General features: G+C 35.7%; 1 protein-coding gene and 1 non-coding gene across 3 annotated transcripts in view; one reads left to right on the top strand and one right to left on the bottom strand.

Annotated features, from left to right (window-relative positions):
• Positions 1-8,700: 8,700 nt before the first annotated feature.
• The window catches only part of DSG1 (desmoglein 1), a 41,245-nt gene continuing 26,860 nt past the window's right edge, over positions 8,701-23,085 (bottom strand). For both annotated transcript variants that reach the window (XM_063611904.1, XM_055235374.2), the window contains 5 exons: positions 22,080-22,355; positions 18,447-18,580; positions 18,038-18,107; positions 15,857-16,065; positions 8,701-13,803 (listed from right to left, as the gene is read on the bottom strand). In XM_063611904.1, the coding sequence (XP_063467974.1) occupies positions 12,754-13,803; positions 15,857-16,065; positions 18,038-18,107; positions 18,447-18,580; positions 22,080-22,355 (1,739 nt within the window). In that variant the 3' untranslated portion in view covers positions 8,701-12,753. The remainder of the gene's footprint in view (positions 13,804-15,856; positions 16,066-18,037; positions 18,108-18,446; positions 18,581-22,079; positions 22,356-23,085) is intronic.
• On the top strand, positions 16,580-16,682 carry LOC129461324 (U6 spliceosomal RNA). Its single transcript, XR_008650482.2, has one exon. It is a non-coding gene; the product is annotated as a U6 spliceosomal RNA (small nuclear RNA).

A 23,085-nucleotide genomic window follows, 5' to 3' on the forward strand; every position in this document is an offset into this window, starting at 1 on the left:
CTTTCTTTTATAGTTAATGCTCTTACGTCTTGTTTAAGAAAGCTTTTTATGTACCTATAATATATTGCCTTACACGTTTACATCTCTAAATTACCTGGAGATGATTTTTGTAAATGGTATAGGGTCAATTTCATCTTTGTTTTTGTATGGATACCTTAATGTCCTAGCACATTCATTGAAAACAGTGTGTTTTTTTGCACTGCTTACAATACCAGCTATAATAAGTCAAAATCTGTGCATAAAATAAATAATATACAAATAATGATAATAAAATATTAAAAATTTAAATAAAAATAAGTGTTCATAAAAGTGTGTATCTTTTTAAACTGCATACTCTTTTTTCCTTTTACTTACTTATCTATTCTTATGTCATTGCTAATTTCATTTTAATTGCATAGTTTTGTAGTAAATCTTAATATCTGATAGAGAAAGTTCTCCCACTTTGCTCCATTCAAGTGTTTTGGCTATTCTCGGCCAGTTGTATTTCCTGTACATTTTTAAATCAGCTATCTATTTCACAGGTGAACTAGGATTTTGATTAGGATTGCAAAATATGTTTAAGTAAATTGGAAAGAATCAAATTTCAGTTTTGGCTCAAGTATTAGAATACATAAACAGAGAACCTATCTCTTTTTTAAGGTTTATTTAATACAGTTTAATTATGTCTCACTGTCAAGGTCTTACAGAGGCATTTAAAATACATATTGTTTGATACTTGAGATTTCTTTGATGCTAGTATAAATGTTATATTTCTTTAATTACGTTTTCTTGCAGATAGAAATACAATTGATTTCAGCCTTTTGATTTTTGTGTCCAGTAATTTTGTTAAATCCATATTTAAAATTGGAATGATATATCCAAAGATTCTTTTGGAGTTTTGACTACACGATCTTTTAATCTGACAATAATGATAGTTTTCTTTTTCTTCCAGTCCCTATAAGCTTTCCCTCCTACTTTTTGAACCATCAATGCCATGTTAAATGAAGCTGTGATAGTGAACATCATTGTTATTTCTTTATTTCAAAGAGAAAACTTTTAATATTCCACTATCAGGTATAATATTTGTTTCATTGATTTTATAGAAATTGTGTATAAGGTTAAGAAAATCTCCTGCTCATAATTTGCTAGGAATGTTTAATCATAAGAACATGCTGGATTTTAGCAAACATGTCATATATATTGGAAGATTATATGTTTTCTTCTCGATCTATTACTGTGTATATTACATGGATTGATTTTCTAATGTTAACCTAATCTTGCATTGTTGGTAACAAATTCAAATTTGGTCACTAGTATTTTTGGTATATTCCTGGATTCAGTTTGTGACTATTTTGTTTAGGAATTTTCCATCCGTGTTCATTACAACCAAGATAATGGACATATCCATTATCCCTAAAAGTTTCCCCATGCAACTTTATAATCCTTCCTTCCACCCTACCCAGCTACCTTATTCCAGGGCAACACTAATATGTTTTCTATCACTAGAGATTAATTTACTTTTTATGGAATTATCTGTTATGTTATATATTTATTAAGGTATAGTTTATTTTTTATATATGGGGCTACACAGTGTGTTCATTTTTTGTTTGACATTTGTCACTCAGCACAATTATTTTGTGATTCATACTCAGAGTTTTGTTCATCAATAGTTCATTCTCTTTTTAAATTGCCAAGTAGTATTTAACTGTGTAAGTATAGTACAATTGTTTAAACTTTGTTCATCTGTTGATGAACATTTGCATTGTTATCAGTTTGGGGCTATCTGAAATAGAGTTGCTATAAAAATTTGTGTACACATCTTTGTACAGATTTATAGACATTCATTTCTCTTGGGTAAATATCTGGGAGTAGAATGTCTGGGTCATGGTGTAGATGCATGTTTAACATTTTAAGAAACTGCCAAACTGCTTTCCAAACTTGAGGTATCATTTTGCTTTCCCACTAGCACTTGGTATGGCAGACTTTTTAATTTTGGCCGTTCTAATAAGCACATAGTGGTACCTCATTATAATTTAAATTTGTATTTTCTTTTTTAAAAATAATTTCAACTTTAATTTTAGATTTAGAGGGTACATGTTGTTACATGGGTACATTGTGTGATGCTAAGGTTTGGGGTGTGATTGATTCCATCACCCAGGTCTGAGCATAGTACTCAACAGTTAGTTGTTTTTTTTTGTTGAAGACGGAGTCTCGCTCTATCGCCTAGGCTGGAGTGCAGTGGCTCCATCTTGGCTCACTGCAATCTCTGCCTCCCAGGTTCAAGCGATTCTCCTGCCTCTACCTCCCAAGTTGCTGGTACTACAAATGCCCGCCACCATGCCCACCTAATTTTTGTATTTTTGGTAGAGACAGGGTTTCACTATGTTGGCCAGGCCGGTCTTGAACTCCTGACCTTGTGATCTGTCTGCCTTGGCTCCTCAAAGTGCTGGGATTACAGGTGAGCCACCGTGCTGGGCCCAATAGTTTTTCAACCCTTGCCCTTTGCCTCCCTCCCTACTCTAGTAGTCTCAGTGTCTATTGTTGCTATCTTTATGTCTATTAGTACCAATGCTTAGCTCTTACTTATAAATGAGAACATGCAGTATTTGTTTTTCTGTTCCTGAATTAATTCACTTTAGCATAATTGCCTCCAGCTGCATCCATATTGCTGCAAAGGACATAATTTCATTCTTTTTTAGGGCTGTGTAGTATTTCATGGTGTATATGTCCCTCATTTTGTTTATCCAGTCCACCATTAGTGGGCACCTAGGTTGATTCTATGTTTTGCTATTGTGAGTAGTGCTGTGATGAACATACACATGCATGTATCTTTTTGGTAGACTGAGTTATTTTCTTTTGGATATATATCTAGTAACAGGATCGCTGTGTTGAATGGTAGGTTCTGTTTCAAATTCTTTGACAAATCTCTAAACTGTTTTTCACAGTGGTTGAACTAATTTACATTCCCACTAACTGTGTATAATCTTTCCCTTCTCTCTGCAGCCTCGCCAGCATCTGTTTTTTTTTTTCCCTAAACTTTTTAATAATAGTCATTCTGACTGGTTTGGGGTGGTATCTCATTGTGATTTTAATTAGCATTTCTCTGATGATTAGTGATGTGGAGCATTTATTCATGTGTTTGTTGGCTGCTTGTATGTCTTCTTTTAAGTAGTGTCCATTCATGTCTTTTGCCCACTTTTTAATGTGGTTATTTGTTTATTGCTTGTTAAACTGTTTAAGTTCCTTACAGATTCTGAGTATTAGACATCGTTGGATGCATAGTTGCAAATATTTTCTCCCATTCTATAGGTCGTCTGTTTACTCTGTTGATAGTTTCTTTTGCTGTACAGAAGCTCTTTAGTTTAATTAGGCCCCACTTGTCAATTTTTTGTTTTTGTTGCAATTGCTTTTGAAGACTTAGCCATAAATTTTTTGCCAAGGCCAATGTCCAGGATGGTATTTCCTAGGTTTTCTTCTAGTATTCTTACAGTTTGAGGTCTTACATTTAAGTCTTTAATTCATCTTGAGTTGATTTTTGTATATGATGAAAAGTAGGGGTCCAGTTTCATTCACCTGCATATGGCTAGCAAGCTATCCCAGCATCATTTATTGAATAGAAAACCCTTTCCCCATTTGATTATTTTTTATCAATTTTGTCAAAGAGCAGATGGCTGTAGGTGTGTGGCTTTATTTCTGAGTTCTCTATTCTGTTCCATTGGTCTATGTATCTATTTCTGTACCACTACCATGCTGTTTTGGTTGCTGTAGCCTTATAGTATAGTTTAAAGTCAGGTAATGTGATGCAGCAAGCTTACTCTATATAGGCATTAATAACATTCATGAGGGCTCCACCTTCATGAGCTAATCACCTCTCAAAGGTCCCACCTCCTAATACCATCACCTTGGGGATTAGGAACCCAACATATTAATTTTGAGAGGACATGAACATTCAGGCAATAGCAACTTTGAAAGAGATCTGAAGGAAAATTAACTAGTTCTAAATGTTACTAATTTGAATACAAATTTTACTGTATTTAGTAGACATTCTTTGTGTTGTGTGTTTGTTTGGGGCAGAGGGGTTAATAGCCATTTCTAGGTTCTTTTTGAAGATGGGTTATTTTCTATTCTTATTTTATTTATTATTTATTGGTTTCATAGAGCTGAGTGGAGTAAGAATGTCTTAACTCTGATATCATTTACTGCACATTCTCGATGTCTTCATTTTTATCATCTTTGTCAGTTTTTATTTTGTAGAAGTTGAAATGTACATATTTTTAGCTTATTTATTCTTAATTATGGCTTCTAGTTCGTCAATAGTTATATAATTATATCCCTATTTATAGTTTAGGTAAATGTACTATGTCACTGAGGCATATTGAGACATGTACAGATTTAGATCTGCTTCAAATTCCAAAACTTCTGTTAACTTGGTTTGTTTCTATAAGCGAGTTAATTTAGCTCTCTAAATTACAATTTCCTAATCTATTTCCCTCCCTAGTGAATTTTGGGAGATTAAATTAGATAGTTTTATGTAAAGAAAATAGCATGTAATTTATCCTCTTTGAGTGTGTTCTGCCTTTCAGAATTTCTAGTTTATATCTTTAACTTGTTTATTAAAACCTATAGTATGAGGTATAGATCTGACTTGATTTTTTCTATATATTAATATCTAATTTTTAGTGATAGTTATTAAATAAGATTTTTCTTTTTTGTTTGCTTCTGTGCTTTATAACACATAATTTGTGATAATTGTCTACCTGTATTTGAAATTTTGTATTATATTAATTTTTAATTTTTATTTCGGTTTTAATGACTATTAAATATATTATTCATCTTTTTTTTTCTTTTTTTATTATTATACTTTAGGTTTTAGGGTACATGTGCACAATGTGCAGGTTTGTTACATATGTATCCATGTGCCATGTTGATTTCCTGCACCCATTAACTCATCATTTAGCATTAGGTATATCTCCTAATGCTGTCCCTCCTCCCTCCCCCAACCCCACAACAGTCCCCAGAGTGTGATGTTCCCCTTCCTGTGTCCATGAGTTCTCATTGTTCAATTCCCACCTATGAGTGAGAACATGTGGTGTTTGGTTTTTTGTCCTTGCGATAGTTTACTGAGAATGATGTTTTCCAATTTCATCCATGTCCCTACAAAGGACATGAACTCATCATTTTTTATGGCTGCATAGTATTCCATGGTGTATATGTGCCACATTTTCTTAATCCAGTCTATCGTTGTTGGACATTTGGGTTGATTCCAACTCTTTGCTATTGTGAATAGTGCCACAATAAACATACGTGTGCATGTGTCTTTATAGCAGCATGATTTATAGTCCTTTGGGTATATACCCAGTAATGGGATGGCTGGGTCAAATGGTATTTCTAGTTCTAGATCCCTGAGGAATCGCCACACTGACTTCCACAATGGTTGAACTAGTTTACAGTCCCACCAACAGTGTAAAAGTGTTCCTATTTCTCCACATCCTCTCCAGCACCTGTTGTTTCCTGCTTTTTTAATGATGGCCATTCTAACTGGTGTGAGATGGTATCTCACTGTGGTTTTGATTTGCATTTCTCTGATGGCCAGTGATGATGGGCATTTCTTCATGTGTTTTTTGGCTGCATAAATGTCTTCTTTTGAGAAGTGTCTGTTCATGTCCTTTGCCCACTTTTTGATGGGGTTGTTTGTTTTTTTCTTGTAAATTTGAACGATGAGAACACATGGACACAGGAAGGGGAACATCACACTCTGGGGACTGTTGTGGGGTGGGGGGAGGGGGGAGGGACAGCATTAGGAGATATACCTACTGCTAAATGATTAGTTTATGGGTGCAGCACACCAATGTGGCACATGGATACCTATTTAACAAACCTACACATTGTGCACATATACCCTAAATCTTAAAGTATAACAATAATAAAAAAAAGAAAAAAAAACCGTTTCCTTAATTCATTTCTTTTCAACTTTTCCATTACAACAATCATGTGCAAAATACTGTCATCCACTGTGGACCAATACTAACTCAGGCAGCTCCCTGCAGGCTTTTCTGGGACATTCACTGGAAATCCATTGAAATTTTTAAAATAGGGGGTTGACTCAACCTAATTAATATTTTAAAAGGCCACATATGTTCATCTATAGAAAATTGTTTGAAGAGGGCTGATGTGGAAGCAGAGAGACTACCTAGGAGGCCGTTGCCAGTAGGATGGTGACAGATAAGGATTAAAACTATTAAATGGTTTGGCTTTGTGTCCCCACCCAAATCTCATCTTGGATTATAATCCCCACGTGTAAAGGGAGGGAAGTGATTGGATCATGGGGGTGGTTTCCCCCATGCTGTTCTCATGATAGTGAGTGAGTTCTCATGACATCTGATGGTTTTATTAGCATCTGGCATTTCCCCTGCTTATGCTTCTCTCTCCTGCTGGCATATGAAGAAGGTCCTTGCTTCCCCTTCACCTTCCACCATGATTGTAAGTTTCCTGAGGCCTCCCAGCCATGCAGAAGTGTGAGTCAATTAAACCTCTTTCCTTTCAAAATTACCCAGTCTCAGGTAGTATCTTTATAGCAGTGTGATAATGGACTAATACAAACTATTAAATGGCTTAATATATATTTTGGTTACAAAATAAACAGAACTTCCTAATGGATAAAATTTGGGTAGTGAGAGAAAGAATGAGATCAAGGAGTACTTAGTTTCTGGCTTGAGTAATGGGTAGATGGGGTAATAATTATTGGAATGGGGAAACTCTGGAGGTAAAATTATGAGTTTAATTTTGAACATTTAAAAAGGGGTATTGATGAGGTCTCACAGAGTCAGTGTAAAATGTTAAGAGAAGAGGGCTTGGAGCCAAACTTTGGATTGGATAAATGAGAAACAAGGGAAATAGAATGAGCGAGACTGGCTGATGAAATACAAAGGATATCAGGAGATAATGATGTTACACAAGCCAAGACACAAGAGTGTTTCAAGGAGGAGAGAAGGGTTACTTTTTAAAGATTTTTCCCAGAGGTTAAGAAAGAGGGAGAAGAGAAAAGTGGGCCTTGTGCTTGCAATGCATAGATCTTAGACAAGCTTGGTAAGGACCACTATGATAATCTGATGGGAGGACTTTGAAGTCTGATGGGACATGGAAAAGAAAAGACAACATGTGTACATGAACCTCAAGAAGCTTGATGAAACAAGCAAACAAATGAGGCTTTAGCTACAAGGAGGGGTGCAGATGAAAATGTTCTAGGGAGAGGAAGGAAAGGGAAGGAAGAGAGGAGAGAGAGATGGTAGACAGAGGAGACAGGAAGAGAATGTGAAAGAGGAGATAAAAAGAGAGAGTGGAGAGAGAAAAAAGACAGGAGAAAGAGAGAGGAAAGAGAGAGAGAAGACGAGAAGAGAGAGAGAAGGAGAGGAAACAGAAAGAGAGAGAGAAAGAGGAAAAAGAATAGGAAAGAGACTATTAAGGGAGGAGTAAAGTCCTTGATTTGAGCAGAACTGGAGGACTGTGTTTTTGTATAAGTAGGCCACAAATCCATGGAATAAACCCATGGGAGGGAGGAGAAGATGGGTGCAAGTAGAGGTGGATATGGAGGTTTCGCAGAGGAATATGAATGTATTAGAAATAGATGACCTTTGATTTCTCAATGAACAATAGGATTAGATCATCAGCAAAGAATGAGAAAGGAAGAGGGGGTGTGGGAGGTTTGAGGACAGAGAAGATGCAGAGTAGCAATCTAGTATGATGACATGGGACATCTTTAAGAGAAGCAGATAGGATTTCAGGGAAGTATCTGATGTTATGCTGAGATTTGAGATTGAGTGCTTAATATTTAAAAAGTCAGCTCACTTGGATAATTTGTTTGGCTGTTTGTGTGCAGATGGAAATGGAGGGCAAAAGGTCTGAGAGCAGGGCAAGTAGGTTGAAGGCATTCACAAAGAGGTGACTCTAGTTGGACTCATGAAGCTAGATTAGACAGAGAGGTGAAGCTGACAGTGAGAAAGTGGTGAGAGTCAACACATTGAAGCTTTGATGAAGTGGAGGAATGACGACAATGTGAGCCCATGAGCTGGAAGGATGAGAGGGAAATGGTCAGAGGCTGTAGAGACAGAAACTGAGGCATTCCAGGTACCAATATGCTGGGTTATGACAAGGAAATGACAGCTGAGTGGAGGGGGGAAATGGAGGTCTAGAAATGAGAATCTTTGCCTTGGGTGGTTCATCAATGTGGATGTTTAAGTTACTATGAACACTCTCAGAAGTTAAGAAAGTCACAAAAGACTTTAGGCCAGGATATTGGAGCCTTCATTAAAAGTAGAGACATTATGAAGAAGAGAAGAGAGGGAAAGGATCATACGAGTCTGAAAGAGGTAAGATTTTGTGCAAGATGAAGTTGATAATAGTCTGGAAGTGCCATTGGGGAACAAAAGGAGATGCATCCCAGTAAAGATGAAAGGGTATGATTTAAAAGGCAAAAAAGAAGAAAAGTCATTTTAAAAGAAATAAAATGCTTGTGTAGGCAAAAATAAAAATGCAGAGTATGAAAGAAAGAAAGGTAAAAGTATAAAGATGCTACAAGTATTAAATAAAAACTAAAAATGCAGCGTTTTATCATCTGTTCATTTGTGGGGCTAAGCACCTGGTCAAGGCTGGGCTCTAGCATCTGTAATTAGTGATCCAGAGAGTAGGTTCCTCAGTACACATTAAAAAAAGATAGCTAGGAAATGGAGAATGAAAACATATTTTAATATTGTGAAAATAAAAGAATGATTATCTCCTCCAACACAGGATGATAATAACTAGATTTGATAACTTTGGTTTTACAGTCTAAAACCTCCCCCTTGCTTACAATTCAGAAAAGATAAGGGAGGCATATTAATCACTTTATTGCTGTATGCATAACTCTTTGGAAACTACAAATCAACTTAAAAAAACCAACAGATAACCAAGCAAGAAACTAGCACCCAAATAATCCAAAAACTTTTATATTGAAACTTGAATAAGAGAACCTTATTTTAAACACCACCAGAGATGAATATTAGAATTTTAAAATGCTTGTAAAACAGACAGCAAAAGAAAAATAAGTTAGACTAGGTACAGTTTGACGATAAAGCATTTAGTAATTCAAATACAGCTAAACTGGGAAGAGAATGTAGACAATTAAACAAGATTACACATTGTTTTAATATTATCTGATGGATAATAGGTTGATCTAGTCAAGATTTGTCCTAACATAAACTGAATAATCTGGAAGTGGAAGACAGATTTGATTTCAAGGAGAGTAGCACTCTACTGTGGACTGCCGTATCCTAGTGCAATGTGAAATGGGTCTTAAAAATACCAGAAATTGTAAAAAAAAAAGTTGGAATTTATGAAATAGGCATGGGAAAATGTGGCAAATACTTTTAAAAGTTTGCTTTGGGTTTTAAATGTCTTTCCAAAATAGTCATGACCATTTATGCTAAAGATTATAACGCCTTTCAACTCCAGCAAAAGTCAAAGGGTGTCATATATTTTGTACCATGACAATCAAACATTGGTATAAATTCAGAAATAAATTGCCAGATAACTAAAAACATCTACTTACTAGAGTAAAAAATGTAATTTTTGAAGACATATAATTAAAATTTTGTCAGAACATTTTCTTGAATAAAAATTATGATGCTAAAAACTTTATACACAAATGTAGAACAGATGTCTAGATGAAGATACATAAATAACCCTAAATATGTACTTTTTCTTTTAATTTTTCAGTGCAAATGCAATTACATCAGGCAATGTGCTTAGAAGTAAATAATATGTAGCAGGTATATCTGTAATTCAGTGTCAAAATTAGCTTGAGATGGTATTTTGTTTGATATTAAATGGTAAAGTATTTATAATACACTGATTTTTTCCCCTAAAGATTACCTCTTTAGACAGTCAGATAGATATTTTATAAACATTATGGTTTGTTTTCAAACCATACATACATAGTATTAAATTACTATCTCTTTCTTCTTCCTTTTGTTAAGAGCAAGTTGATCTGAAACTCAGCTTGAATCCTAATTATAGTATTCACTTATAAAATGATTTCCATATCTCTTCTTGGTCTATGACATGATGTATATGATCTAGAGTAAACATCTAAAAAGAAGAATGAAGTTCTGCCCAAAGCTTGTTCATTGAAAAATGACACGCCTTTAAATAACTACTAAAATCGTTGATGTCTTGAAAAGGTAATTTTAAAATTTAGGACTAAATGGAAAATCAATGTGCAATCCTGGAAGAAAAAATTAGTTGGAAAGTATCTTCCCAGAAAGATAGATGACTAATACTTCAATTTTTCTTGTTTTTCCCATCAATGTGCAATCCTGGAAGAAAAGTTTGATTAGAAAGTATCTTCCTAGAAAGATAGATGACTCATATGGCCACATTTTTTCCTGTTTTTCCCATCATTTAACAGTGTTTAGGAGTTCAAATGTAACTAAATTGGGGGGATCTTAACAACCAGTGGATTTTAACAGCAACAGTTATTAAAGACAGTGATTTTGTTGTTTGCAAGACAACCTAAAAAATATGTCTGGAAGATATCAGATGTCTGAAGAAAAGCTTGTGATGATATTTCACATCAAAACAGCAAGCAAGTTTCCTGTGGTCAGCTACCATTCCCTTTAATAAATTACTTAATTAATTCATTAATACTTATTTCTCTTCTGTAAAACTCCTGGACCCAGGCATACTCAAGTATGTTTTAATAAATACCTTTTGACTTTATTCCTGGAAAGATTACCCATCCTTAATGTAGCCCCCTAAGTGGCAGAAAAAGAAAAGACTCCCTTTGAATGACTTTATTTATACTTCTGCATTTAGCATACTACAGACTATCAAAATTTTACATAATCTACAGAGTTAAAAGAAGATGTATACTGTGGCTTTTAAAATATTAGCCTTATCTGTTGTTACAGAGCAAAATAGCTCTAGGTTAAATAATTCACTCCTATCCCCTTTTGACCAGTGGAGGAAGTCGAATATTCTTTGGCTTTGTAATTTCCTGGGAAATTTGAGTAATTGGGGTAAATTCTTTAAAAGTTGTACATAATTCACAACTCCAGGGCAAATTTTTTTTGCTAATTTTATTTTGTCATATAGAGTTTCATTTTAGTGAGCTTATAGTAACATTGTATTTAAGAAAGAAAAAGATTTCTCTACCATGCAATAGTAAATTTACCTTTTTCTTAGAATGCTTTGATTCTTTTTAGAGATTTTTAATTGGGTAATACTATATAGCAAACACACAGAAATGGTATATCATAAATAGGACATTACTAAATTTTGAAGCTAGAAAAATATGTTATACTATATAATTTGGACACTACCTATAAATCAGAGCATATATAAGCCAAGATCTTATTGACAAATCAAATCAGGAATTTAAAATTTGTGCTAGTGAGAAAAATTAGGGGGTGAGATAAACTAGCGGAATAGGTTTCTGGTATTATTTCATGCTTAACAACACCATATTGTCAATTCTGCTAAAAGTTCCTGGTTGATCCCTGCAAAATGGCAGCAGAGGTTTGCTAAAGCAACCACTACTTTACTTACTAAAAGCGAATAATTAGCATGGTATTACTTTACAAAAGAATTCTTTTCCAACTTTCCCCATTAAACATTTTACATGTTCTACAAACATTTTTTTAGATCCCCTTACAAAAAAAATTCCCCAAAGCTTAAGCATACTGCAAGCTTCCTCTTCTTTTTTTTTTGTCCACGGCTCGACCTATGTAAATCATTTTAACTTCAGAGCTATGTAATAAAGAGCTGGATATGAATGAATATCACGTACTAAAAACAAAACCTGAAAACACAATTCAGTTCCCATCTGCTTACTTGGAAGGTCGTTTGCCACTAGTGATGACAGCCATGTCAGGCCTCACTTGCTTCAGTTCGAGAAGTAAACTTAGCGAAGTTTGCTTTCTTAAGTCAAAACCACAGTGGTAAAGGGAAAGACGAGGGTGATATTCCTCAACCTCACCAGTAAGCAATATTCATCAAGACTACATCTATCACTAAACACAAACTAGAATCAGAAGAATCCTTGACTCCACAGGAGATTTAACTGAGGCCCCAAATTAAGGTTCAGGCTCAGGCATTGCTAGTTTACCCTGAAGAAACCTCATCCTATTGCCACTCTCTAGTGGAATTTTCCTCCTAGGAAACACTTCCTAACTTGAAATTTATTTTCTCTAGTGCAATAATTAAGGTAGGAGTGCTTGATGGCTTGTGGACTTGACTACGTAGTCAAACTTAAAAAAAATGGTTAACCCTTGTATAAATCTGTGGTTGAATTTTTATTTATGTTATCTGTGAAACCGACAGGGCATCTGGCACACATTTTAGATTTTTCCCATAGACATGAACATATATTGCATATTTAGTTCTTTTTGAATTTTGCTCGAGCTATACGGAAAAGCAAAACAGAGCAAGGAGAATTATGCCAATTGCCGTCGTAAGGCCAGTTACATGCTGGAGATACACTACAGGCCACTCAGGCACAAAGAAGACTCTGCCTCAAGTTTTAGTTCCTTAGTCTTTATATAAGAAAAAAGTTTATGAACGCTAAGGAGAGCTCTCCCCTAGCAGCGGTGTTTCCATTTATTTTTCTCATTGTGATTTCTCACCTTGCTCCTAGATGACCTGAACATGAAGTTGTGCGTTATAAATCACATTGTTAGTTTTTTAGTGGTGGGAATTGGATCTAAACCACAATGACTATGAAAAAGTGAGCTGGGGTCCTGACTACTTGCTATATTGCACGGTACTGTACTTTGTGATTCGACTTCGAGCTGTGCTAGGGGAGGCGGACCCAATGGTTTGGTTAAAGTGATGGTCAGAGGAACTCCTCATGTGGCCAATGGTGGCTGTCCCTCCCAAGCTGCTCAGGCCAATGCCACCACCACTTACGCCAGCTCCACTCAGGGCCCCGCCCCCAGCACCCATGCTGGTGCCAACCAGGCCACTGCTGCCTATGCCACCGCTGATCCCAGTGGTACCACTAATTCCAGTTACACCAGCACCAGAAACAACCCTCTCTGTCACAATCACATTGTGGGCATTGGCTAACTCGGGGTGCATACTCAGACTACCTATCATGCCAGAAGTTGGCTGGATTACTCTTTCTGTCACTACCACATTTGAGGACTCTCTAGGATGATGGATAGTCAGAGAGGTGGGTAGACTAGAGCTTGGTGCTATTACCCTTTCTGTCACTATAACATTCGACCCATCTCGCAAGTCAGGCATCTCTAACATTCCATGCAAATCAGTGCCAGAGATTGGGCCAACCACTCTCTCTGTCACCACCACGTTTGATGCTGGTCGGTTATCGTGAACATGCACAGAGGGCTTCAGAGTGTCAGAGGTGGTGTAAGACTCGGTCACAGTGACATTACCATAGCCCAGAGGATCGAGAATAGGCTTAGGATGCTGTACACCAGGTCCCGAGGGATAGGTGCTCTCAGAAATTACTGTGGTAGTGCCGAAATGTGGGGAGATTGGTGGGTATCCACTAACAATGGGCTCTGTTTCCTGAGGAAGGCAAACTGGTTCAGTGCTTTGGGGTGGCCAAGAAGGATCAAGGTCTGGATATGATTCTTTTCCTAGGCTGATGTCTGCCAACTTCTTAAATTTAGGTCCCAGGGTATCCAAGAAGCTGTCATCCAGGTCTTCTCCAATGAAGCTACAACAACCCACAGAGCCAGCAGGGGAACCTACACCTTCGATGTCATATATGAGCAAACAGTCATTAGATGGGCGTCCTTCATCTTCATCTGCATAAGCATATGCTTTCTGAATTTATAGGAGAAAGAGAAAATGAAATTATGAATGCATATTTAACAATAATAGAACAGGCTTTATCATTAGTTTTTCTTCCAGAGCATTTCCAAAGAGGAAAGAAATAAAACAAGATTCTAACATCTACTAGAGATGCCTTAAAAATCATTTTATAATTATTTGAAATAATTTGGTTAGAAATTATTTTAAGTATAATTCCAATAATACGATTTAAAAAATTTACTTAAATGGACTTATTTATAATTGTGTACTTTGGACATAAAACCATACACAAAATAATCACACGAATTATTTATAACAAAGTTAGAGGGAGGTATATAAAAATGCTGAACTTCAAGGACATAAAAATGTGTTGTTTTGTTTTTTGTCTGGAAAAGGTAGTTCATAGTTGAGTTGGGTTCACTCAGGATTTTGTTTCTTTCCTTCAGATGGAGTGAATATGGTGATTCTGTGAAGGTTTATTGCAACATGGCTTTTTCAGCACAGCAACAAGAAAATTTGACTCGGTCTGTTCTACAGAATTAAAGGTGATCAAAGACACTTTAAAAAAATATAATCTCCAAATTCAAAGTAAAAGCCCAAAGACTTATACACTTTTGTTTCATCTTTGTTGTTCATAATAGTGGATTGTAAACTTTCAGGTTAACAGAAATACCTTATAGGAAACCAACTCATTGTGCCATTCATATAAAAAAATGATTGAGCCTTTGCTATTTGCCAGACCCTCTGTGTTTGGAACTTAGCTGTGCATAATGAACAATACCAGATACAGTTGTTCTCTCACAGAGCTTACATTTTGGTTGAGTGAGACAGACAACACAGAAGCATATGGTCAGGAGGTGGCAGATGCAGGGTAAAGAAAAAGAAAGTGATGGGTGTTGTTCTTTTAGATAGGGTAATCAAGGAAGGGGTCTCTGATAAAGTGATATTTGATCAGAGATTGGAAGGAAGATATTTCTATGTTATTAAAATATAACATAAAATATTTTGTTATATATATCAATAAGTATTCCTATGGTTTTCAACAAGCCTCATTACTATCTATTGCTATTTGAATGCTTTTACCAATATTTTATTTAAAAATATCAGCCACTCTTTAAACCAACTACTAGGTTAGTTAATGAAACCATTTTAGGCCAGAATGTAGAAGGACAGAAATGTTTTTCTAGTCAGTATCAGAGACAGGAACTTCCTGAAGGTTGGGTATCACATGGTGTGTAACCATGGACAATTACATCTCTTCCTGGGGATGGCAAAGTTAATTCTCCTGCAGTTGCTTCTCCAGGCTTCATGCTCTTCCCACCACCTGCAGCTCATTCTTACGATGTTTTGGAAGTAGACTATGGCTCTTGACCCCACTCTTATTAACCATTGACTCTATGTCTAGAACTGAGCTATGTACTGGCAATATAATGTAGAGAATATATGGATGAGACACTAAAAGTGGTGGTAGACATATAAACTGACAGATTTTAGCAATGGTAGGTTCTATAAACGTGTAAACAAAGTACTGCAGAAATACAGACGAGAAAACATTAATCCTGTTTTGGATGAGAGGGTTAACTGTAAAACCTTCGGAGGGAGAGTGATATTTGGACTGGGTCTTGAAGGATGGGCAGGAGTTTGTGAGAGACATAGTGGGATGCAAGCATTCCAGGAGGGGCACAGGATAAGCAAACACACGGAGATGAAAGGTCTGTGGCAAAGGTACTCAGCAAGTGGAGTTGATGGCAAGGAGTAATTGGAGATGAGAGGGAGGGTTCATTTTGTGAACAATCTTAATTAACATGTTAAGGACTTTGGATTGCATGCCATGAACAAAAGAGAGCTGGAAGCCATTGGCTGTTCTTACATTGGGGAGTAAAGTGCTCAGGTCAGAGCTTTAGATATATAATTCATTAACAGCATGAATTGTTGGGCACAAAGACTAAAGGCTGAGAATCTAGTTAGGAGACTCCTGCCAAAGCCCCTTTAGGAATTAGTGAAAGCTTGGTGAAGAGCAGCAGGCACATGGATGGCGAGAAAGGCATGTGGCTAGGGACCTTACCTGACAGAAGTAGTTTTCCATGAAATTCATATTCAGACCTCCTTCTCTACATTCTCTCATAGAATTTCTTCTTAATGTTCCAGAGTATTCTTGACATATCTCAGGCATTCCTGAAGTTTTAACTCCCTCTGTTAGTTCAAATCCTGTCATTCTCTCTCCTCCTCCCAGATCTTGCATTTCTCTGCCACCATACTCATTTGTATAAACTCCTAAAAGTGTTGATCAAATTAAATTTATTTTCTTTAGTCTATCATAAACTAAAAATTAACAACTTGCCTTGTAATATACGATTTTTTCATTTAGGTATGCATTTGTGAACAAAGAAATAAAAAGATAATACATAAAGAAAGATATAAATACAATATTGAACTCAAAATAATATTATTAATTTGTTAATTTGATAATTATCTGTTGAGAGATTACTATATTCTCTGCTGGAAGTGAAGGCTGCAGAGGACTTAAAAAAATCTATATCCTAAAGCATTTGATTTCAACTTGTAGGAAATTGGAGGAAAAATACTCAGATTCTGAAAGTTAAAAAAATAGTGTAAGAATGACCCAGTGTATAACTAGAAGCACAAGACATCCAGAAAAAGACATGAGAACCACTGGCTTTCAGAGAGGAGGCCATGGCTATGTGAGGAGAAAGGTTTTCATGAAGAATCTTGGGTTTGCACTTGGATGTGACGAGTAAGTGGAAGCCTGTTACTATATTTGAGGTAGGTACTCGCTTCAGTAGCACATATACTAAAATTAGAACTATATAGAGATTAGGATTGCCCCTGCACAGGACGATACGCAAATTGGTCAAGTGTTTCATCTTTTTTAAATTAAAAAAAAAGAAATATTTGAGGTAGGTGAGATAAAATGATGGCCGGGACCGTGGAACTCCTATGGAATGAAGAATGTTGTCAGTGGGATATGTATCCACTGGCTTTAGTACGTGAAGGATCTTGAGTTTGGGAACAGTGTGTTTTTCATGCTTCAATTTTCCTTGGTGCCTCTTATGGTGCTTTGTTCAAAATTTGTGCAAAAGTTTGTGGATTTAATGGGAACAAACGTGTAAATAAATACTGATGGATTTGATAATAAGTCTTGAGAACTGATTTGGTGTCAGTGAATACGAGTCAACAATGAGATTCTGCTTTTGAGGTGAGAAGACATTGGGGTTATTAATGAAAATGGACAAATCAGGTGGAGAAATAGATTTAAAGACTACTGTGTCCAGTTCTTTGAATAAGGTCCAGTTCTACAAGTTATACACATTTCTATGCCTGTTAAAGTAGAAAACAATGGTTACTGTTTAAAAAGACTATGAGAAAAATAAGCTGACCAGTAGTATTTATTTACCTTGAGAAAAGTAATGTGATACAACTATTTTCACAGATATGAGATGTTATTTTAATTGTTCTTTTATTATAATGGTAGTTATCCACTTACTGTGAAATTCTAATTGTTTCCTGGGTTCTGCCTGTGAACTGGTCTAGATTCCCGTTTTAAGGCAAGTTGTATTTAAACAGTCTTACCCATGTGCTGGAAGAAACTCCACTATGTGCACACAATCTCAGTTGAGAGCTTAGAAAGATTTTGATAGTGTTTCACCTACCTGCTTTCAATTAAAGAAATTAGACAAATATTTTTTAGGTAATATTTGTGATGATACTGAAAATGGATGCAGTTTTTTTCTTTGTTATAATAAGCAGCTAAAGTCAAAGCAATTTTGAATCCTTAAATTAATTGTGTATAAAGATTTTAGCCTCAATAAATGAGCACAGGTCTATTTTAGTTGGGTTGTACTTTAATTTTAATTAGTGTATATATGTGTATGAAATATGTGTGTGTATGTATGTTAATGAAATTTGCTCTATTAAATTAAAAATCTTGACTAAAACTTACTCATGGTTACAATTCAGTACTTCTGCATATATAGAGATCCTAATTTGGTCATCTTCTAAGTACTCTTTGATGGTTGAGGAAAATTTTTAAAATGCAGCATATAACAATAATAATTACTGTAGGTTTTTCCTTGCCATTTAATTTACAAATTAGTCATTTAAAAAAGAATGATATAAACACTTTTGAAGAAAAATAAGATCATCAAAAAACAATAATCAAAGAGAGAAAACAGACTTCCTACTTAAGCATTTGAGTTGTTAAACAACAACACCTCTTTTTTCTTACCTGAGTTGTCAATGCATTCAATTATATTTGCATTATCAGGTGGTATTTGTGGTATGACAGTGGTCATATCCTAAAAGACAGGAAACAACATTTCCATTTGTAGTGACCAATGACTCTAATCTTTCTATAGTCATACATTTGGTTTATTCTTAAATTACCTCAGATTTCCTAAAAAAATACTATTTAGGAAATTCTGAAATCCATTTAAAATGTGAACTTCACTTAGAAAACCTTCCCTGGTTACTTCCATTTAATTTTGTTGTGGTTTTGATTCCTCTTCATCTTCTCCATTAGCTTTTTCAGCACAGAAAACAGCATAGACTGTGAGTGATGGTGGCCATCTTGGTTCATGTGTAAAGACTGAATTTCAGTGACTACCAACGGGTATTTCTTAGAATGTGGCACTTACCCTGGGTTCAGGCTGTGGTCCTTCTACTGCCCATGAATGAATTGCTCCATCTGAACATTCAGGAACAGGCTCAAAGCCAGCTGCACCACGAGAAGCACCTCCACAATCACAACAGATCATCAAAAATGGGACCACTGGTGGTGCAAGGATAGTAATACTAGAGTTAGCACTGAGTACAAATAAAAAACAAAACAACCTGATTTTTTATGGTTAAATTTGAATTCATAATATAATTCCGGTTGGTTCTAAAATTATGAAAGTTTCAGAATACAAGCTGAATGATGGTCAGACCCCAAAGTAAATGGGAGCTTCTGTTTATTAGGCTGCAGTCAATTTTAGTTTATTTTATAGTATTAAAAATTACAAATAGTGGGCCTGGCGTGGTGGCTCACACCTGTAATCCCAGCACTTTGGGAGGCAGAGGTGGGTGGATCACTAGAGCCCAGCAGCTTGAGACAAGCCTGAGCAACATGGTGAAATCCCATCTCTACAAAAAAATACAAAAATTAGGCATGTATGGGGGCTTTTGCCTGTAGTCTTAGCTACTCTGGAGCCTGAGGTGGGAGGATGGCTTGAGCCGGGGAAGTTGAGGCTACTCAACCAGGGAGGTGGGCAGTGGTTGTGCCACTGCACTCCAGCCTGAATGACAGAGTGAGACCCTCTCTCAAAAAAAAAAAACAATTACAGATAGTATTACATTATTAAAACCGATTAATCTTTCCACGTCATTATTTAGGAAAATATTAAAGGAGAGAAGAAGGAAAGATGAAAAGGTCAGGCAATATGTTTAATCCTTTGTGTTCTCTCCTCCGTGTCTTTATTTTCTTCCTTTAACATATGCTTGCCTTTATTTCAACAGTGAAATCTTATTCATGCTTCCAACAATTCTCTGTGAGGCTGCTATTTCCCCCTATGCAAGTGTCTTTTCTTTCAATAACTCTTATACAAATAGAAAACATCACACTGCTTAGCGCTGTCTTTTGCTGTTAATCAAGTGGAGTTTTCTTATTTATTTATTATCAGCCTCTTATATAATCTAATCTTGGTAAATGGTTTTGAATAAATGGATGAAAGAAAGAATGTGTAAATTAAAATTGTGAAGAAGGAGGAAAGGAAAAAAGAAGGAAGTAAATTAGGGAAGAAGGAAGGTAGTAAGGATAGACATAAGGGAGAGAAGGAGAGAAGAAAAAAGAATAAAAGAGGAAAAGAAGCTCATGTGTTGGTTTTCTGAAAATCTACTAGAGGAAACTTTGGGTCTACAGGTAATGATGACTCTAAGGCCTATATATAATTTATAAATCTTTTATTAACTACAGTACCCAGAGGTAGTCAGCAATATAAAAAACCAACTCAGGCCGGGCACGGTGGCTCATGCCTGTAATTCCAGCACTTTGAGAGGCCAAAGCGGGTGCATCACGAGGTCAGGAGATCGAGACCATCCTGGCCAATATGGTGAAACCCTGTCTCTACTAAAAATACAAAAATTATCCAGGTGTGGTGGTGCATGTGGGTAGTCCCAGCTACTCAGGAGGCTGAGGCAGGAGAATCACTTGAACCTGGGAGGTGAAGGTTACAGTGAGACGAGATTGCACCACTGTACTCCAGCCTGGGTGACAGAGTGAGACTCCATCTCAAAAAAACAAAAAAACAAACAAACAAACAAAAAACCCAAAAGAAAACAGAAAACAAACAAACAAAACTCAACATGAAAGTTAGGTATTATTTACGGTAGTGATAATCAGCACTTGGGTAATTAAGTTACTCTTATGAAGTATTACATTTAAACATTTTACAATGTTAGTTGGTAATAAATATGAATAACAGAGAGAATGAACTCTTTTCATATGTATTTTATGTTATATTCTGTAACTTCACTAGCATTTTTGCCTTTTTCTTGTCTTGGTTCATTTTGATGAGAATGCTTTTTTCTTTCTCTCTTTCCCTTTTCTCTGTTTCATAGAACTTTTCCTGGTTATTACTTCAATTAATTATGAGCTAGTAAGGATAAACTCTTATTTGTTAATGTAAAAATTTCATTTTTTGGAAACATGTTTTAAATTTTGGAAAAAGAACTCCAGCTCTAAGCTGTGTTATCACCATGGCCAGACTCGTTGTTTAGATGAGCCCAGTGTTGATTAAAACTTCAAAAACATGAGTTATTTAAAATCAGAGAAAACCCAGTTCACAAATAAATGTCCAAAAAATATCTGTCGCTGTTCATGTGCTAAGAAAAATGAAAGTAGAAAAAATATTTTCTATGTAAGTGCTCTGACTTCACATTTTGTGTGAGCGTTTGATTTAAATATCTGAGGTACCTTCTGACATTAAGATTTTATGATTCCACATTTGAAAATGACAATGTTTGCATTAATTTAATTGTAATGTGCAGACTACAACCTGCTTACTTTAGAGCTCCTGTTCTCATTTCTCAAAGACTGTGCCATGTGGTTTATCTTGCTCTAATTTCTATCATCATTCGAGGTAATGTTAACGGCCACCTGGAGAATCCACTGGATTCTACCTTTATAGCTAGACGCTTGACTAGTTCTACCCTAGTGGCCATAGAACATGTAAATGCTTCATGTGTGGTACTTCTTTTTCATCATCAAAGCATTGTTTTAAGGTAAGTATTATATCATACATGACAAAAGCAAGGCTCAGAAAGGTTAGGTGACCTTCGGAAGACTCAGACAATTAGGCTTAGAAACCAGAGTTTAACCCTTCGTCTATTTGACTCTCCTTTTATTAATACTGTGCAGTGTTAGTATAAATAAAATCTCTTTGAGACCTGGCCCCTGCCCATCTTTTAGTCTAAACTTTCACCATGCTGTCACGCACGTCTTTTATTTCTTGCGCATTTTGGAGTTCTTCATTGCAGTACCTTGCACTCTCATTCTTTTGGGTTTTTGCACATAGATTTTTTTCCCCTTGTTTTGTGTTCCCTTTCTCCTGTCCATCAGGCTAATTCTTATTCATCTTTTAAAATGCAACTCAGAGTTTACTCTTTCTCTGTAGCCTTTTCTTTCTTTCTTTCTTTCTTTCTTTCTTTCTTTCTTTCTTTCTTTCTTTCTTTCTTTCTTCTTTTCTTTTCTTTTTTTTTTTTTTGAGACTGAACCCCCGCCTCCTGGGTTCAAGCAATTCTCCTGCCTCAGCCTCTTTAGTAGCTGGGATTAGAAGCACCTACCACCATGCCCAGATCATTTTTGTATTTTTAGTAGAGACGTGGGTTTCACCATATTGGCCAGGCTGGTCTTGAACTTCTGACCTCAAGTGATCTGCCCGCCTTGGCCTCTCAAAGTTCTGGGATTACAGGCATGAGCCACCACATCCGGCCTCCTGTAGCCTTTTCTGATTGTCTTCTTCACTGAAATAGCAATTTGAGCCTACTTGTTATGGCACTTTCCCATTACACTGAGACTTATTGCAAATAAGTTTTTATCCTCCACAGTCTTATAAGGGGTCAAAAAGTTTAATTTTTTCGTCTTATAAACCCAGTGCCAAACATAGAAGTTTCTTTATAATTGCAGAAAATGAGAATTTGTAAAATACGTTTTATCAAAGAATCAGAAAACTTAACTCCTCCCCCAGCATTTTTGGGGGGACACATATACACAGGATTGCTAAAGTACTTACATCCTAAGACCAAGAATCCCATGATGAGGAGTCCAATGCCAGCAGGACCAAAATGTACATTGTCTGATAACCGTGAGGCAGGGCCAAGTCCAGGAGAAACTACATACGGAGATTCAGTAGAAGTTGTGCTGGTTTCATAGTCAGTGGAAGAAGGACTTTCTTGTCTGCCAGTATTGGTAGTAATTTCAGTGCTCGGCTCTGTATTAGTCCTGTCGTCTCCATCAAAACCTTGAATGTCAATATTAATTGTACCAGTGCAAGTTCTTTGAAGAGTATCTGTAATAACGTTCAAAATGGAAGAATATTTTAGACATTTAGTGTAGCAATGGTTGGACAATACAGAATTATTTTTTACATTAACATTTATTTCAGTGTCTTCATTCCCATAATTTCTCCTAACTTGCAAATCATCCCTTGTTTTTGACTCGGTTTTAAAAATCAATTAAATTTTTATATTATTATTATAACTAACATTATTAGTCATAGTAATACTATTTATTGGATTATTTCTTTACATTACCAATAGTTGGATATTATATGTAATTTGAAAAGTATAGAATTACAGAAAGAAGCAAAACAAAACCAGAAACCAAATTCATGGTAGCAGCACCCAAGGACGACCCCTGCTGATATTTTTTAAAATGATCTTTTGTCCTTAATTGTAATGCCGAATGGTTGCTTATTATTTATGTTACATTGATGTGATCATATGGTTCATTCCATTTTTTTTACTTTAAACTATAAGTATTCTTTTGTTTTTTAATAAACTTTGTATTAACATAGTTCCTGATGGTTATATAATTTTATATCAAATGGACCATGGTTTACTTACCCCAGTTGCCTATTATTGATGTGGTTTTCAATATTTAATTATTAGTGCTGTAATTAACATCTTGTGCCTTCATCTTGTTATATTTAAACTTTTCCTAAGATTATTGAAAGTGGAATTATTCAGCAAAAATATGGGAATAATTTGTTTGAGGTTATTTTTGTAATCTTTATTACA

Source organism: Symphalangus syndactylus, chromosome 1, assembly GCF_028878055.3.
Source record: "Symphalangus syndactylus isolate Jambi chromosome 1, NHGRI_mSymSyn1-v2.1_pri, whole genome shotgun sequence".
Lineage (NCBI taxonomy): Eukaryota > Metazoa > Chordata > Mammalia > Primates > Hylobatidae > Symphalangus > Symphalangus syndactylus.